General features: G+C 37.8%; 1 protein-coding gene across 1 annotated transcript in view; it reads left to right on the top strand.

Annotated features, from left to right (window-relative positions):
• Positions 1-20,203, top strand: part of LOC136263787 (uncharacterized) — a 40,434-nt gene that overhangs the window by 13,491 nt on the left and 6,740 nt on the right. The window contains exons 2-5 of the mRNA XM_066058415.1: positions 879-1,501; positions 5,555-5,610; positions 6,065-6,172; positions 7,486-7,829. Of these exons, the coding sequence (XP_065914487.1) occupies positions 879-1,501; positions 5,555-5,610; positions 6,065-6,172; positions 7,486-7,829 (1,131 nt within the window). The remainder of the gene's footprint in view (positions 1-878; positions 1,502-5,554; positions 5,611-6,064; positions 6,173-7,485; positions 7,830-20,203) is intronic.

Below are 20,203 nucleotides of genomic sequence, written 5' to 3' on the forward strand. Positions count from 1 at the left end.
GAATGCTCTATTAGGGTGACTGTTCTATTAGAGTATCTCGATCTCGCATTTGCTACACGGAGTTGGCTTTCGAATCATAACTCAGTGGTTTGTAATCCGATTCTTCTGTACTACTGCAAGGACTTTCTATGAAGATTATTCCAGCTATACACCGATTTTCAGCTCATTGCTCTAAGCGGTTTGCCTAGTAGGCGTGAAAACTAATACTTTTTTATTCATAAAAATCGATCGCGTAATTGTGACACAGGTTGGGTTTTGTGTCATATCTCCGTGGTCTTTATGTCGATTCCTTTCAAACCACCAAAAGGCACTCCTACGATGGTTACTCCATCTACATAGCAATTTTCATCTCATTCCATGAAGCGGTTTACCCTGTAGGCGTGACAACAAATCGATCTTGTTTTACGCGAATAATCGGTCATAACTCCTGAACCATTCATTGGATTTGTACCAAATTTGATGCTAGGATTCGCCGTTTGACTCCCTTTCTGTGTGCCAAATTTCAAGGCGATCGGAGTACGCGTTTGCTTGTTATAGCAATTTTTGCAAGTGTGCGAAAAGACGAAGAAGAAGAAGAAAAAAAAAACGAAGAAAAAAAAACGAAACTTTGGCAGCTCGTATCTCGGAAATGGCTGGAGCGATTTCCTTCAAATTTGGAATGTAGACTCCCTTGGCTGGCGGGCAACTGTGTAGCAAATTTGGTTCCAATCAGATAAGTGATCACCGAGATACAAATGTGTGAAAATGACGTTTTAGATCTTCCTGTCAATATACTCACGGGTGTGGCGCGCCAGCTTCTTGGGCCGCACGACACACTACCGTGTGTCTTGATATATATATATATATATTATATTACAGCATATGTCATTCCATTATAGATGGCTGCATCTGGTTCAAATGGTTTAAGTACATTTTCAAGTTATTATGGGAACTGTTCTCATTATGATGGTATATGCAGTGCTCATTTGAATTTCTTAACAAATACTAACAGCAGTCTCATTACTATGTCTAACAATGACATACAAGAACAGCAAATCTCGGAGTTTCTTACTTTACTAAATAGTGGTTTAGCCAGTGAGGAATGTTCTACAGCTGCAGTGCCATTCATGTGTCAATATGTCTACCCTCCATGTAATGGTGATGGTAATCCACTATTCATAACTCAAGAACAATGTGTTAATATTCGTGATGATGTGTGTGCTAATGAATGGATGCTTGTTATGAATACAGAACTGAGATCATTGCTGCCTGTTTGTGAGGAATTTAGGGAGGACAATAACTCTAGTTCAGTTGGAACAATTAGAAATGTTTCTGAGCCTCTGAAATGTCACTATCAGTTTGATGAGTATTGTGGTGTGTGTCTGCCATTGTGTGGAAAATTTTCACAGTATCGTGTCCAGACTAAACTTGCTACAAGAATCCTTATAATATTTTCTGCTGTATTGGAATTCATTGGTGGAAACATCTTTTTGATTGCTTCCATAATCAGAAGAAAAGAAATGTAAGTGTTATGAGTCTGAACACAATACATACACATATTACATGGACACACCATACACAAACAAATATGTACACACATCTACTGCACATCAACACACATATTACACATGGAAATAGACACACACACACACATGCATGCACACACACGCGAACACACACACGCACACACACAAACGCACACACACAAACGCACACACACACACACACTCACTCACACATACACACACTCACTCACACACCCATACACCACACACTCACACACATGCATGCTTGCACACGCACACAGTGAGCCCAAAGCAAAGCCTATGGTAGCCATGCAAAACACTGCTCAGCGAAACAGTACAGGGATGCCTGTGCACCATTCAGGCACTTGAGTCTTGTGCAGGCAAATCCTCCTGAGGCAGGACTAGTAATCTGCAGAAGGACTGCCCAGGTCTCATGGAGAGAGGTTGCAGAATCTTGACCCCAACATTTGTATCTGTGAAACATTGACCACAAGCACAGTTAGCAATCCTATAAGTTGGTCATATTTTAGCAACACATGCAGGTCGTATTGTTTTGCATGTGCTATGACATCAAAAGCACTGGAGCACAGCTCTGACCACTGCTGACAATGCCATTATAATTAGATGGTCCCTAGCCACAGAAATATTATAGACATTTTCCAGTGGATTGTCCTGCCATAATTTCCTGTGAGTTAACTGCTATGTTAAAATGATCACAATCTGTTTACAGTTGAGCCAGTGCTCAACTGCTCATTACACAAAATTATCTCTCCTTGGGCATTGCTTTGACCTGTAAATTATGGACTACAATACATGGAGTTGGAAACTGTGACATTGTCATGACAACTTTGAGTGCTTATAGTCAAGTGTTAAATGATTTAAGTTATGAAACAGAAGAAATAATGCTTTGACTCAGGAAAACAGTGGTTTATAGTGATTGTATTATTCAAAGTACAGCAATGTAGTCATCTTTAATGCTGAGTAACTAGTGTATTTACATTGTAACTTACTCAGCAAATAAAGAACTACATACAGTAACAGCAAAGTAGCTAGATACGTTTGAAATGTAAGTCAACAGCACAACCATGCAGCATGCAGGTATGTGACAACTTAAAGATGCTTATCTGAGATACTGGATTAAGACATACCTATAGAGGTTGGTTTTAAATGATTTCTGCTGTATCACGTTAGCAAGAGCTCAACTTTTAAATATGAGCTTCAAGAAATTTTCATGAGTTCAAATATATTTGTGTCCAACTTTTGCTCTTGTGTGACAAATAATGAATAAATAAAGAACCACAGTTTATTAGTTTATTGAATCATACACTGTTGACAATCCATCTGCATTAGTTCTTCTTCCTAAAAATCTGGAAGGTTGTTCTTGGTTTTAAATACTTGCGCTAAAGCATACAAGGCTGCATTCTAGAGATATAATTCATCACATGGAATGTAGGCAGTTAGTTTTTGAACCGAAATTGATTATAATTTGGATACAGTTTACTGAAATTAAACTGCCATACTACACTGTTAAAATGAGGTGTTACAGGTACACCCATCGTAAAGGTGTTCATGTACACCCATGGTATTTACAACACCCTAGGGGAGTATTGTAGCACTAGGGGTGTTGTTGAACACCACAAATATCATTTTACTCCCCAATAATAGCTAAGCCACTGTAAGGGTGTTTGCCTACACCTAGGTATATTGAAACCCACAATTGGATGCTTCTATTGAAAATTAGGTTATAAGTACAGTTTGCTAACTTCTATAAGAGTGACTTGGAAACAACTATGTGGTAAGTATAAGGTGTTGCAAATATATTATTGCGTACTGCTAATGTGCTTTGTTGTTGGTAGTCATTGAGTATAAATTGAAATCAACATGAAGGTTACTGGAATGCTATAGCAAGCCTACATTTCTTTTCAACAAAATTCCACCATGGAGAGCACTAGAACATCTTTAAAGTGTACCGTGACACCTTTATAGCTATTCCTAGAACACCCTTAGGGAGTGTTGCAATGCCCTTGTAACACCTTTTAGTTGCTCCTAGAGCACCCCTGGGGAGTACTACAACTCACTTCAAAGGAGTTTAATTTACACAGCAGTTAGAACTCCCCCAAAGGTGATTGGATTACACCCTATTTTTAACAGTGTAAAAGTACATTTATAATCAGTTCATGTTCACCTGAGCTCCCACCAAAAACAGTATACCAAAGAGCTAGGTGAAGATGTGTTCACTCCCAATGGTTTTGTTCATATTTTCATGTTGTTAACACGTTTGTGTGCCTAAATCACCCTTATATTATACCGTAGGCCAAAATATTTCAAAGGCCATGGTTGAGAAAAGGATTTGGGTGTTCAGTATGGAGGTCCCACTCCCTGAGCAATGTAAGTTTTTCATGGATTTGCAAACAATCCAGACTATATGATCTAAAATAAAATTTTTATTGCCCCAAAACCTTGAAATCAGCAAAAATTTTCTTCTTTGAAATACTTGGGTTATATGTGGTACTAAATTCAGCACTTGTGTTGTAAAGCATTAATAAATAAAATAAATAAATAAATAAAAATGTACGGGATGATTTTAAAACCTCATAACTCACTTGTTCTTGGCCATAATGATATCAAAGTGATTTTTGATAAACAGTTCCTAGATTTAAAGGGCTTCACAGCACTACCCAATGTTCAGCCAGCTGGCCTATGTAACAAGAGCTATTAACAAAAACAAAGGTCAGGTGAATGTGAACTGGCTATAGTTCTGTTCTAGTACTTTAGAACTAGAATAATACCAAATGTGGCCACAACAGTAAGCATGCAAATTGACTCAATCCTCTAATATTACATATTAGGTTTTTATGTAGCTAATTGATTTGACCCTCTACACAAATTATTTCAACTATGCACCAAAATAAAAGTCAGTACATACAGTTAATTACTTGTTTCTCATCCACAGAGTTCATGTGGGCAGGAGAAAGTATATTTTCAAAATATTTCAGGTTATTCAATGGCTAAATAAAACTACAGTGGGGTACTGTCACACCTATGTACAGAAAATACAGCATTGTGGTGTGTGTCAAAAGGCCAAAACAGCACAATGTGAAGCCAAATGTTGAGTCTCAAGACACCTCCAAGTGCTGTATTTTTCATACACACAAGCATACAACAGAGGCGGTGCTTTACATGTTATATTGTACTTCCTGGGAATTTTACTTGGAGTGTTCATCTTGAGTACCCAAACCACTTCAATTTTTGGTGATTAGACTATCAGTAACTGTTCATATACTGAAGTATATTTCCATATGTCTAGTCATAGAACAATCTGGTAGGACTAGTTTGGCTAGATTTAGCAGTGTACCATGTCATGCACATGATTTTTTATTATGTATAAGTGGGATTGTTTTCGTGAAATTGTGCTGTATAACTGTACTGTACTTGCCCAAGTGTACTGTATTGGCCCAATTATAATTATCCACATGCATAAATGTACCGAACTACTGTATTTGCTCAATTGTCCACATCACCGTACTGTATGACTCATACAATATACAGTAGCTAATTGGCACTGTTTGGAAAACACAGTACTTGTTGGCACACTGCTCCTTCCATGCAAAGTACAATATCAGCAAAGTTCATAATGCACTGAAGAGAGTCTCTGTACTCCGTACCCCTATAGAAGGGTGCACTGTGCAGTTATGATGGTGTCTTGGTTTACAAGCAGTCACAAAGTGCAAGAATTGTTAACAATGTGCTACACATGTAATGCTCAGGACAGCCGTATTCAAATGTGTAAACCTATGAAGGTACACTTGTAGTTAGTTTAGTGACAAATGCTGAGGGCATGAGTTAGTTTGGTTTCCAGCGATGTTGTTATGGATGTGCTCAATTGATATTATGTTCAACTAATGACAATTAATTATGCAAAGGGAAGTGGGCAAACTCAGACGCGGTGTATCATAACTTCACGATACGCCCTTCTACAGGTGTATATGGGAGTAATATTATAATATCTATTCTCTTTTCATTATATACATATATAGTGTTTATTACAGGTTGGTGTATCCACAAGTGCTTGAAGTGTGTCATGTTGTCAGTGCGATGGTCCTAGGTAAGTATAAAATTATAAATTCAACGTACATAAAATGTAGCTAATTAAACAGCCCAATAATAATAATAATTAGATGAGATGAAGTCTTTAGTTTTGCTGCAGACCTCCCTTAGGCTCCAATATTTTATTGCTTTTATTTCTATGATTCCTAAACTTTCTAATTTTCCTTACATGTATAAAAAAGCTATCTTGAAAGCACTTAATGTGGGAACTGTGACCACATCTAAAGGGAGCTTGCTCCAGTTATCAATTGCTCTAGCTAAATACATAGGCTCTAGCATCTATTGTTACTTGCTGCTTGAAATGTTATGGATGACCTGTTGCAATGGTAATATACAATGTCTTGATTACTACTTTAAATCTTTAATTATTAATTAAAGCCACACTTTTTGCATTTTGCCTTATTCTATATGCTCACAAGTATTGTATTTCATACTGTGTTCCTGTTATCTAGCTGCTTTTGTTTTGATTGCTTATGTTGGAGGACAGGAAAGGTTATTTTGTAGCCACAGAACTTTGTACTTGTCTTTTCTGGAGCCATCAGTGTTCACACAAATTATGGGTAATTCTAAATAGTAATTGACTATATAGCATATTTAAAACTGTAAATTTACCCATAATAAAACAATACACCAATGGTATGTAAGGAGATAGAGACTGAACCAACTATGCAAATCATGTTCAATTTGTTAAGTGTGTGATGACTGTGTAGCACAACTGTAAGGAGTTCTATGATAGGGATCACTGCAATAAAAGGGTTGAACAAGTCAGGGAGATCAGCATCTGACATGCGTATATACCAGCATAAAAGGATCTTGTATGTCAGTAATGATTGCCCTTGCTTATAACTCACAGATTCCTTGTTCACTGTTATTACATGCAAGGACTAGCTCTCCAATTACTGTACAGCCCTTTCAGTGTGCAACCATTTATTAAAAGGTGCTATGATACAGACAAGAACAAGTGAGTAATCAAATGAGGTCATTCTACACCAGGCTAGACCTTTGGAAAGAGGGGGTCAAAATGTGAGCATGCCCTATTTCTAAACTTCCTTTTTGCACACCAGCATGTAAAGCATACCAGGGGTTTTAGGGTAGGAAATTTTGAAAAATAGACCCTCTGAGATAAAATCTGAGAGTGATTTTGGAACTTTGTCACAATAATTGCTGCAGCTATGTAATAATTGCTGCAGTTACAAGTCATTCTGTAGAATCAGCTATGTTACAAATGGAGAGTTCAGCTAAGTTAAAAGTCACCCTGGATAAAGTTTAGTTATGTTACAAGTCACCCTGTAGAGAGTTCAGCTAAGGTGCAAGTCATCCAATCGATAGTTTTAGCTATGTTTCAAGTCAAAATTTATACCTCCCATGTTTTTCTAATAACTTTGCACTTTATGGGAAAACAGTAAGTACAGACGGTAAATACTTGCTTATCAAAATGCATGTCACAGAAAAGATCAATATACTCTAATAGAACAGTCAGCTATCTGATTATTTTAGAGTTACTGACTGTTCTATTAGAGTATATCAATCTTTTCTGTGATATGTATTTTGATAAGCAAGAATTTATAGTATTGCACAAGTTTTCTGCCTATTATGCTAGCATTATGCTCAATGCTTTCAGGCACTTATTATGCTCATTATTATGCCAGCACAATCGGCGGGTCTCTACATGCAAACCATCTACTACTGTTTAAAGGAACATAGCTTTGCTTATCTGTTTTCCAATATTATTGCATGTATAATGCATGCAGTTAAATTAATCAATTACTGGATAAAAACTTATGGTCAAGTAAATAATTATATGAAATTTGTGAAATTTATGTTTCTTTTAAATTATTACAACATTACTAAATATTTTTATGTTTTGTTACAGGATTTGTTATTCAGTTTTGTTTCCTGTTCATGGCTATTACTTGGTTCTTCTATGTTTTTCATTTGTTCCTGGGATTAGCATTTCCATTTTGGTCAGCACGACTTTTCAGTGAAGAGACACGAAAACTAAAAATATGTGTACTGGAAATTTTTGGAGCTTTCATATTCAGTGGCACATTCCCAACTATAGTTTTGTCCATGTCAGATTTCAGACTAGCAAGATTTCCTCCAGTAATTGTGATTCCATCAAAGGATCTGATATTGTACACATTATTGTTGCCAATTGCTATTCTGTTAATTGTCGGAGTCAACCTAACATTCTTATCCTTCTGGATAATACATAAGGTAAAACGCATGATACAAAGTGTTACATGTTTTGTCATATGTATACTAGGGATCCCCCAAAATGACACATGCCCCCCAAAATTCCATCCATAAAAACCATGCTACATGCATCTGCCCTATTCACCTTTGCCTTTTCTTTTCTCTTAAATCATGACAATTTTTGTGTTTTAATGGCTGCTTGTACGTAACAAGCCAAAGCACTTTGTTACTTATGAGAGTGGGATACTCTCCTCTGTATATACAAGGTATATTGCACTTACATACACCCCAATTCTGAAGTCAATAGGAAATTTACTGTTGATAAACCCTAAAATGAAGTTTAACAACAGTAAATTTCCGATGACTGAGGAGTAGGGGAGTGTATATCTGTGCAATACCGAAGTAGCCATGGTTCATATGATATAAAAGAATGTCTCATAATTCATCGTTGAAACCGGGTCACTACTGCTGATCCGGATGACCCACTGCCCCGGATAGCATTCCGGTAGCCTCGAGTGAGTGAGATTACGTTTTGAGCATTCAATTCGTGTTGAGTAAATGAGTAGTTATGTGATAACTAAGCCAGTAAGTTTATAATTTAAAAATCAGTCAGTGAGTCTGGTTCCATGTAGCTACTGTGAGTTTACAGACAGCAATTGGGTGTGGCTTCGTGCATACCTAGTATTACAATTCCCGATATATTAAAGTGGGTGTGGCTCACAGAAGTACTGCAAGACTAGACTATATACAACTCGTACAGTAATTGATTTAGTTGGCGTGACTCCACGTAAGCTTGCAGACAGAAACGGACACAGTTATGTATTACAGACTGCACTTACTAATGAATGGGCGTGGCTGAACGCATGTTTGTAATGCGATAAGTGAGCGTGGCTCACGAAAGAGCTACGCAGCTAGCGTTTACTATAAGTTTCCACGTCGTCAAACGAACAATTTTGTTTCTCACGTGATCCAATTCGGGTCAGACCAGAATCGGGTCAGACCAGAATCGGGTCGGACTGTGACCCGGATGACCTGACCCGGTTTCAACGCTGTCATAATCATACGCACACAAACTAACTTACGACAATGGACGATCAATTATGAGACACAGTAAACATATTCCGTGTATCGCTAGAACTTGTCCATTCATATCAACAAACATAGGAGCAGTGTTACCTACTGCCATCCATCGTGAGTCTATAAAATGAATTCAGTGGGTAGTCTGGCGCCGCCGACCCTATTTAGGCGCTTATACAAGCGCCTAAATACGGTCGGCGCGCCAGACTATCCAGTGGGTGGACTTTACTGGCTATGCTGTCACCTGGTGTGGCGCTAGCATGCCATTAACCTGAATTGGCTCATGCGATCAATTGTAATGGTGTCCGCCACATTAGCCTGCAAATAGGCATGACACACATTAGGCCACTCCAAATAAATTCTCTGTTTCCCGTCCACCACCCGCATCTGGTTACTGCTAGCTCTAAATATTCCATTATTCCGTATTCTTCCATTATTTTCCAGTTATTCTTGCATACTGATAGGCTCAGTAAAAGCTATCTTGAAACAGTGTCAGCTCACGTGTCAGCAGTGCTATCAAGTCACCACAAACTTCACGTTTGTGTTATTTTTGCAACTTACAAAGGAAGGAACAAGCTTAAGCATGCTTTTATGCAGCCTTTTTGGCTGTGCCATGCAAATAATGGCTTGAAAAGCTATAATGAAATAATGGAAATGGACCGCCCGCCCGCATGCAAATATGTCTGTGTCCAGGACGGGAAACAGAGAATTTATTTGGAGTGGCCTTATTAGTGTTAGATGCCTCAAACCACAGGTGAGTATCTATACTTACCTAACTACATATAAGTTGGGAAACAAGGGAGGTCGCTTACACCTGCAGATATACTAGTAGGCATTCCAGCCCAATTTTTAATTTTTGGAAAAATGGGCTTTTTATATGCTCAATAGATAGAGTATTGATTGCCAATCTCAGAAACATATAGTTTGTGGGGTTGGAATTAGCTACTTTGGCATGCACAGTGCTTAAAAACTGAAAAAAAGGTACATTTTTCTCCAGAGCTCCCCATACATTGTAAAGAGAAAAATGGTACAATTGTATCAGGAAGCCATCTAGCAATCTGGACTATCTTGAAAATGCAGTTGCTTCTAGCTGCAAGTTTGTACATGTAATGAGAGTAACTTCAGATCGTATCGGATCTCAGAATTCTTTGTATGCTTGTGGTGAGCAAATATGTTTCACCTATTGCACACTTCTCAACACAATGGTGTATACCCATAGGCAAGTGGCCATCTCAAGTAAGTAAAAACACCAAGTTAACAACTTATAAAGGTAAACAACTAAAGTAGAGGTGCCACAATGATGCAACAATACCTAAGGTGGAGTTGTGGTTTCAATTATGGCATTGTTATGCCAACTTTGAAGTATTTTATACTTTTGAGCTGATGACACAGCCATCAGAAAATTGCTCTGGAGCTGAAAATCGCTAACCCGAGCGAAGTAACCATGCACTTTAAAGTAAGCACCAGTGACTACCTTCTACCTGACACTAGGTTTTTTAAAGTTTTAAAGTATTGTACATACATTACAATGTTTGAAAAGATTACAAAACAACACAAAACTTACTTACATGTAATGTGCACGATAAAACTTAAGATTTACATGATGATCAGCGTGTGGACAAACCTCACAGTGATTTTAATCCTCATTGGAGCTCGGATGACGGAGCAATCCCAAGTTAAACATGAGTTGTTATTTTGTGCCAGAGTTCTATTGGGGAATATACGGAGAATTTTTTTATTAAAAAATCTTGGATACTGGAATGCCTAATACTACTGAACATTTGATCCATAATTCAGTCTTGGGTACAGTATAGATGGTGGGGTCTATTCTACGGAATGGAACGGAATGATGGACAATGCCCGTATGATTTTACGGTACTGGGCTTTGCAGTGTGAGGACTCTGATTTTCCTTTCCCCAAACTGCTGTTGTAATTAATTGTGTTTGTAGTTTAGTTGTAGAGTAGTTTGTATTGTAGCTGTATTTTGTGCTTTTTCCCTTATAATCTCTAATCGAATGATGGACTAAACGACGGAACGGAATGCTTTCTCAAATTGAAGCTTGCAGCTTACCATTGCTGTACAAGTTATCGATGACATCTCCAGCAGGTAACCAAACGTACCCCAAGAAAGAATTTATTATTTTTATTTATTGTTAATCAGCAGGACCCTCCAGGGGTATAATGCTGATGTGAAATTACATGTGTACAATTTCAATTAGTTACTTAACTATATAAGTATGTACAATTAAGACAAGTTACTTAATTATATACATATGTACAATTACAATAAAAATATATACAATTACGATAACTATGAGGAACAATTTAAGGATCGATTGTGGGTTCTTGTTGGTTGTCATTAGTAACGAAGTACTATGCTGACTCAGCATGCTCATCTTCAGATGTATCAAGTAGGGAACTTAATGCATGACTTGTTTTTACTAGTACATGGGTTGTTTTTGCTTACTTTTACTTTAGAATGCACAGTCTGGTGCCCAGGCCTTTCTAATTGGCATAAATCACTAGCTACACTGCACTGTCTAAGCAGAATCTAAAGGTATTTTGTGCAGTGTGTGAAATTCAGATATTCAGATACCACAACGCATTGATAATTGTTCTATCCGGGGTGAATATAAGATACGGATTTTGAAGAACTTTGTGTCTTCTGTTCTACATTTTCATTTGGCTGCTGAGAGGCTTACTGTGTCATCTATTACTTCAACACAGTCATCAATATTGAAATTTGTGAAGAGTTGGTGCACTCCTGGTGCTGTTTTTCACCCAGATGTGTTGAATCTCCCCTTTTTACCTCATCTGAAGCAGTCAGCTAAGCTGTCATACGTTCTGGCTGTTGAGCAGTCAGTTGACCCACTGATTGTAGAGCTGCGATATTCTGTTCTAGCCAATAGTCCAGATGTCTCTCCAACTGTCCTTAACTCTCTATCTGCTAGGCTTGAGTTGCTAACGTTCACTCTGCTACATTCAAGAACCATGCACGTCATGATTTACATTGTACTCATGTTGATCATTGGGAGTCAAAGTTTGAGACATCAACTGTTCAAAATAAATTAACCATATCTTGAATGGATGTCCTGTTGCTCTTGATCAAGGCAGGTATACCTGGAGACATGATTCAGTCCTACAGGTTCTCGTTCATGGACTCCAACAGCACTTAGCTGACAGTTTTAAACTCTATGCTGACCTTCAGGATATCTTGCTAGTGTCTGCCCTTCCAGCACTATTCCAACCAATCTTTCCTCCACCCTTAGCAGACCTGACTTGGTTTTAGTTTCCAATAATTCCATCTGTTTGTTTGAACTAACTATTCCCACCAATACCAAGCAACATATTTTGGCTGCTAGAGCTAGGAAGGAAGACCGGTATAGCTGTTTACAATATGACCTTCAGCTTTCTGGCTTATCTGTCAATCTCATTTTCATTGAGATTGGTTGTTTAGGCCATTTTATGCCAGACACAAATGCCCAAGTAGCTAATGCTTGTGAAGTGGCAAAGAAGACCATAAGATCCCTGTTTGAGCAGGCTGCTCACATTGCTGTCTCCTGCTCATACAGAATTTTTAATTCTGGAGCTTCCCTGGACTGGGATCTATTGGTTTGCCTAAACTGAACTCTTCTGCATGCTATAATTATTAGTTTTGTAATTCAATAGTGTAAGTCTTGCCAGGGCTCCTGTACTGTCCATCCAGTGCTTGGTACCTCTGAGTCTAGACCCCTGTAATTAAGTTGTATTTTGTCTTAACAAAACAAGACATCTCTCTCTATATATATATATTGTGTTAACATCAATGATTTATTAACAGTGCGGTGGACTAATGCCAGGTATCTCAGTAGTGGGTTGAATCCGGGATGGGAATGTTCTCTAAATCAAATTTTGCAGCTTGTCTATCATTGCTAGAATTGCATTGTATCAGCGGAACCTCCAGGAAATGGAACAGGATAGTAATAAAATATTGATAGCTGTCTCATGCAGTGATTATTCTCCTATATACTTGATAAATCAAGCAGGTCTCTTCAATTCATTTATTGCATGGCCAAGGCTAGTTTTGTTACCACAATACAGAAGCTGACTGGATATCAATTGTTTCTGCTGATCTTGACAAGATAGAAGACCACTCAATTTCCTCAGTTTCAGAGCATAATGTCCACAGAGAAATTAACTACAAAGTTATGGTGACAAGAAAAGGCGACTTTATTCAGTCTAATAAACAGAGAAGGTATCACTTTGGAATGTTCAGACGACCAGTGATGAAATGCATGGATTCATCAAATTTTGGTTGTGGTTGGAGATGTTAAATATCCAATAACAAACTGACTATACATTAATCACTTTCTTTATATTTTTTTCAATTTTGAGCCTGTATACAAACAATTAAACAATCAATAGAAATCCTAGAATAAGATAGGAGAGAAAACTTTATTTTTATCTATATACCTATACTTTCAACTTCAAGGGAAAATGAAGAAAGCATACAGACAAATCAGTACAAATACAATATGCATGAATTATAGATTTAAATACTTAATATGAATTAGCTAGAGCCTTTAGATAAATTGTTCCAAAACTAAATAGATGGAAAAAAAAAAGACTGGTGAGGTCTTGAATTGATTGATGACAGTGGTTGAAGATTAAAAGGGTGGTAATTTCTTGTTCTTGAATATGTTGCAAAGTGGAGGTACAAATCATTATCAAAATGGGATATCAATTTCATTATGAATATTTTGTATAATAATCTAGCATTACTGTATTCATTTGTTCTCCACTTCAATATGCTACAACAGTGTTGGTACATTGATAGTCTACCTTGATCCAACACAGAGCAGCAAGCTTTGTAATAAGCACATGTGATCCCACTGTAATTCCGTGACCAGCTGGACTGGGATCGGGAATCACTTGAAAATAGACAAACAGATTTAACCTGCTTTGTATGAAGTGAAGCATGTGAAATGTTACACGTAGGATTATTAGCATATTAGGTGGTATGTGAGCGTTCCGTGGTTTAGTCCATCTTTCTGCTCTGTTCTGTTCAGTTCCATTCCGTAGAATAGACCCCACCTATATAGACTGAATTAGGGGATTAAATGTTTACAGTACATCTGCAGGTGTAGGCAACTTCCTAGCTTGTTTCCCAACTTTTTTCTATGATCCCTAATTCAGCGGAAATTAAAATTCTTAATTTTTCCTGTACTTGTTTGTTTTGTAACATTATTATGACTGGTGAACCCATGCATACCACATCAAAAGAAAGGATAGCGCCAGGGACTTTAGGTCTCGTCTGAATGCGTGCCCCCGGTTATCAATTACTGACTCACAAGTGGAGTGTCTATTATGCTTCGCTTTCAGCTATGTTCAGCCTGTTATAGCTACAGCGATGCAAACGAAGAACAGTACAAGTGCAGAGGACTGAAATGAAAGTTTTGGTAACAAAAATGTTTAATGTAATATGCAACAATTGAGATACCAGTGTTGGGGCATTACCAAGTCTCTTCTGTCCAGAAAGTACTACTAATAATAACTAATAAAACCATATCAAAACATATGTATGGGATTTGTCAAATCAAGCATTTTAAGGTGGTCAACATTAAAAGTTTTCAAACACTGGGTTAAACCTTTAAAAATTAAGAATTATGCATTAAATGAATCTAATATCTGTTTAATATCCTTTTTGAAACCTCAACTTGGTAAAACAGGTTGATCATAAAATCTCATCATTCCTTGTCATTTTTTGTCCAATACAAATACATGTATTTTACACTACACGCAAAAACACTAATTTACAACCTTTAACTCACAAAATTTCTACAGCACACCATATAATAAAAGAAAGCCCTTGAATTTCTCTATCCAATTCCGACCGTACAAATGGGAAAATGTCGCCATAGCGACAGTTATTTACTACTGATGATGACATAATACGCGCTCCATACATTAACCTATTGGAAAATTAAATTATCTCGCCGGGAAAATCCCAATTTACAAGTTGTTATCCTCAACCAAATTCGCTAAATTTGGTATCATTCTACGCAGCGAAGGATGCTTAATGAGACTCCGACCGTACAAATTAAAAAATATATATATATTTGAAACGAAAACTATGATGATCATAACACACGTACATACTGAAAACTACAACATACTACTACTTATTACCTAACTATATACTTATTACTACCTATACGTACTTATAACTTAACCAATGTCAAATTGTTAAACAGGTTAGGTTATCAAGACACACGGTAGTGTGTCGTGCGGCCCAAGAAGCCGGCGCGTAACACCCGTGAGTATATTGACAGGAAGAAAGAAAACGCAATTTTCGCACCTCCGTAGCTCTGTGCTTCCTTTATGAAACAAGACGATTTTTGCTGTGGACATGCCCCCCAACTGCAGCACTCCACATTCCAAATTTGAGCGAAATCGCTTCACGCGTTCCCGAGATATGCGACTTCAAAAATTGGCTCAGTTTCTTCGTTTTTTTTCTTATTTTTCTTATTTTTCTTTTTCTTGTCGCACACTTATAAAAATTGCTATAAAACGCGAACGCCACATCCGATTGCCTTGAAATTTGGCACACAGAAGGGGGATATAAAGGCGCATTTCGGTACCAACATTGGCTGGAATACGATAAACAGGCAAAGAGTTATGCGCGATTATTCACGAAAAATAACACCAATATGTTGTCACGCCTACAGGGTAAACCGCGTATGGGAAGAAGCTGAAAATCGGTGGGTGAATAGGTTAACTATTGAACCTCAAACCTTTTGTGGTTTGAAAGAAATCGAGCTAAAAACCAGGAAGATACAACGAGAAAACCAACAGTGTGTAACAATTACGCAATCGAGATTAGCTAATAAAAAAAACGACTGCTTGCCACGCCTACCAGATAAACAGCTTGGGGTAATGCTTTGAAAATCGTTGTACAGATGGAGTAATCATCTTAGAAAGGCTCATCAATGGTGTAGAAGAATCAGATTTAAAGCCACGGAGTTATAACATGAAATCCAACTAGGTGCAGCAAGTGCGAGATCGAGATACTCTAATAGAGCAGTCATCCTAATAGAGCAGTCACCCTGAAGAGAATTCAAGAGATCAGCTAGAAACAAGAAACCTGTATAGAGATCAGCTACACACAAGTCACCCTGTAGAGAGATCAGCTAGAAGAAGTTACCTTGTAGGGAGTTCATGCAACTATGGAAAGAGATAGTTCAGCTAGAAGAAATCACCTTGTAGAGTTCAGCTACAAAGAAACCACCATGTAGAGAGTTCAGCTACAAACAAATCGCCCTGTGGAGAGATCAATAGAAGAAGTTACCTTGTAGAGAGTTCAGCTACAAAGAAACCATCATGTAGAGAGTTCAGCTACAAAAAAATCTCCCTGTAGAGAGATCAGCTAGAAGAAGTTACCTTGTATATAGAGAGTTCAGCTTCAAAAAATCACCCTGTAGAAAAATCAGCTAGAAGAGGTCTTCTTGTAGAGAGTTCAGTTACAAAGAAACCACCATGTAGAGAGCTCAGCTACAAACTAGTGACCTTGTAGAGACATCAGCTAGAAGAAGTTACCTTGTAGAGAGTTCAGCTACAAAGAAACCATTCTTTAAAGAGCTCAGCTGCAAACAAATCACCTATACAGAATTCAGCTACAAACAAATCACCATGTAGAGAGATCAGCTAGAAGAAGTTAACTTGTAGAGAGTTCAGCTACAAAGAAACCATCATTTAGAGAGTTCAGCTTCAAACAAATCACCTGTACAGAATTCAGCTACAAACAAATTACCCTGTAGAAAGATGAGCTAGAAAAAGTTACCTTGTAGAGAGTTCAGTTACAAAGAAACCGCCATGTAGAGAATTCAGCTACAAACTAGTGACCCTGTAAAGACATCAGCTAGAAGAAGTTACCTTGAGAGAGTTCAGCTACAAAGAAACCATTATTTAAAGAGCTCAGCTGCAAACAAATCACCTATACAGAATTCAGCTACAAACAAATCACCATGTAGAGAGATCAGCTAGAAGAAGTTAACTTGTAGAGAGTTCAGCTACAAAGAAACCATCATTTAGAGAGTTCAGCTTCAAACAAATCACCTGTACAGAATTCAGCTACAAACAAATTACCATGTAGAAAGATGAGCTAGAAAAAGTTACCTTGTAGAGAGTTCAGTTACAAAGAAACCGCCATGTAGAGAATTCAGCTACAAACTAGTGACCCTGTAAAGACATCAGCTAGAAGAAGTTACCTTGAGAGAGTTCAGCTACTAAGAAACCATTATTTAAAGAGCTCAGCTGCAAACAAATCACCTATACAGAATTCAGCTACAAACAAATCACCATGTAGAGAGATCAGCTAGAAGAAGTTAACTTGTAGAGAGTTCAGCTACAAAGAAACCATCATTTAGAGAGTTCAGCTTCAAACAAATCACCTGTACAGAATTCAGCTACAAACAAATTACCCTGTAGAAAGATGAGCTAGAAAAAGTTACCTTGTAGAGAGTTCAGTTACAAAGAAACCGCCATGTAGAGAATTCAGCTACAAACTAGTGACCCTGTAAAGACATCAGCTAGAAGAAGTTACCTTGAGAGAGTTCAGCTACAAAGAAACCATTATTTAAAGAGCTCAGCTGCAAACAAATCACCTATACAGAATTCAGCTACAAACAAATCACCATGTAGAGAGATCAGCTAGAAGAAGTTAACTTGTAGAGAGTTCAGCTACAAAGAAACCATCATTTAGAGAGTTCAGCTTCAAACAAATCACCTGTACAGAATTCAGCTACAAACAAATTACCATGTAGAAAGATGAGCTAGAAAAAGTTACCTTGTAGAGAGTTCAGTTACAAAGAAACCGCCATGTAGAGAATTCAGCTACAAACTAGTGACCCTGTAAAGACATCAGCTAGAAGAAGTTACCTTGAGAGAGTTCAGCTACTAAGAAACCATTATTTAAAGAGCTCAGCTGCAAACAAATCACCTATACAGAATTCAGCTACAAACAAATCACCATGTAGAGAGATCAGCTAGAAGAAGTTAACTTGTAGAGAGTTCAGCTACAAAGAAACCATCATTTAGAGAGTTCAGCTTCAAACAAATCACCTGTAGAGAGTTCAGCTACAAACAAATCTCCCTGTAGAGAGATCAGCTAGAAGAAGTTACCTTGTAGATTGTTAATCTACAAACAAATCACCCTGTAGAGAGATCAGCTAGAAGAAGTTACCTTGTAGAGAGTTCAGCTACAAAGAAACTACCATGTAGAGAGTTCAGCTACAAAGAAATCACCCTGTATAAAATTCTGCCACGAACAAATTGCCCTGTAGAAAGATCAGTTAGAAGAAGTTACCTTGTAGAGAGTTCAGCTACAAAGAAACCATTCTGTAAAGAGCTCAGCTGCAAACAAATCACCTGTACAGAATTCAGCTACAAACAAATCACCCTGTAGAGAGATCAGCTAGAAGAAATTACTTTGTAGAGAGTTCAACTACAAAGAAACCACCATGTAGAGAGTTCAGCTGCAAAGAAATCACTCTGTAGAAAATTCTGCCAGAAACAAATTACCCTGTAGAAAGATCAGTTAGAAGAAGTTACCTTTTAGAGAGTTCAGCTACAAAGAAATCATTCTGTAAAGAGCTCAGCTGCAAACAAATCACCTGTAGAGAGTTCAGCTACAAACAAATCTCCCTGTAGAGAGATCAGCTAGAAGAAGTTACCTTGTAGAGAGTGAAGCTACAAACAAATCACCCTATTGAAAGATCAGCTAGAAGAAGTCACCTTGTAGAAAGTTCAGCTACAAACTAGCCACCTTGTAGAGACATCAGTTAGAAAAGTTACCTTGTAGAGAGTTCAGCTACAAAGAAACCATTCTGTAAAGAGCTCAGCAGCAAACAAATCACCTGTACAGAATTCATCTACAAACAAATCACCCTGTAGAGAGATCAGCTAGAAGAAATTACCTTGTAGAGAGTTCAGCTACAAAGAAACCATTCTGTAAAGAGCTCAGCTGCAAACAAATCACCTGTACAGAATTCAGCTACAAACAAATCACCCTGTAGAGAGATCAGCTAGAAGAAACTTCTTTGTAGAGAGTTCAGCTACAAAGAAACCACCATGTAGAGAGTTCAGCTGCAAAGAAATCACCCTGTAGAAAATACAGCCACAAACAAATTGCCCTGTAGAAAGATCAGTTAGAAGAATTTACCTTTTAGAGAGTTCAGCTACAAAGAAACCACCCTGTAGAGAGATCAGCTAGAAGAAGTTACCTTGTAGATAGTTCAGCTACAAAGAAACCATCATGTGGAGAGTTCAGCTGCAAAGAAATCACCACTGCCCAAATTTCAAGGCAATAGCTCTTTCCAATCTGAAGTTATCAATTGTCAAAGTTGGCAAATTGGATGTGTGTGGAAGGCCCCTTTTTGCAAATCCGGTCACATATGTATTATATATATAATTTGTACATTTACTGATAAAATATTTAAAGTATATCTACTTCATCTTTTCTTCTTCCTGTAGTAAAGAAAAAAAACGTAAGTTAAAAAAGTCCCAAAGCTGGCCATAGGCCGGCTTTGGGGTATACAAATACAAAAAGAAATGAAATCTAATCCAAAACAGCCAAGCTGTAAAAAAAGTGTGCGGCCCTCAGAAAGGCTATGGTGAAAAAAGATGTGAAATCCAAGGTGGCGGCCAAGAAATGGCTGTGATGGTAGGTTAATGGTAAAAAATTTAATAACGACAATTCAGGTGAATTTTTGTGCTGCTTCACAAAATTTACCTGAATTGTCATTACAAGGGGGTGTCACGTCGGCTTACGCTGTAGGTAGATCTGCGACCGTAGTCAAAGTCTTGACTGGGGAAAATTTCACCTTGACCCTTGACTTGCAGCGTTTATCGTCTTTGACCTGTGACTTGAGTGTTTCTTGTCGAACTTTTGACCTCCACTTATTTCTCTATTTTCCTATACGCACCTGTGCTTGTAACCTAGTATAATATTTTCTTAGTGCGTGCTACCAGCAGCTGTGAGAGAAAAATCATTATAATTATGGCGAAATGCCTGTTGGAGCTTTAAAACATCTTCTTGGAGATCCTTACTTCTTGTAAGTTACGTATAATTCCGTAAACTTGATAATAGCTACGTATAGTTTTCGATTGTGGGTTTCGAACCTTCTGTATCGTCTTGACCCTTGACCCACTGTAAAAGCTATTTTGTGGCCTTGACCGTTGACTTAGAGTTTGACCGCGGTCGCAGATCTACCTACAGCAAGAGCCTGAGTGACACCCCCTTGTCATTATTAAAATGTTTACCATTAACCTACCATCACAGC

Source organism: Dysidea avara, chromosome 8 (genome assembly GCF_963678975.1).
Source record: "Dysidea avara chromosome 8, odDysAvar1.4, whole genome shotgun sequence".
Classification (NCBI taxonomy): Eukaryota; Metazoa; Porifera; class Demospongiae; order Dictyoceratida; family Dysideidae; genus Dysidea; species Dysidea avara.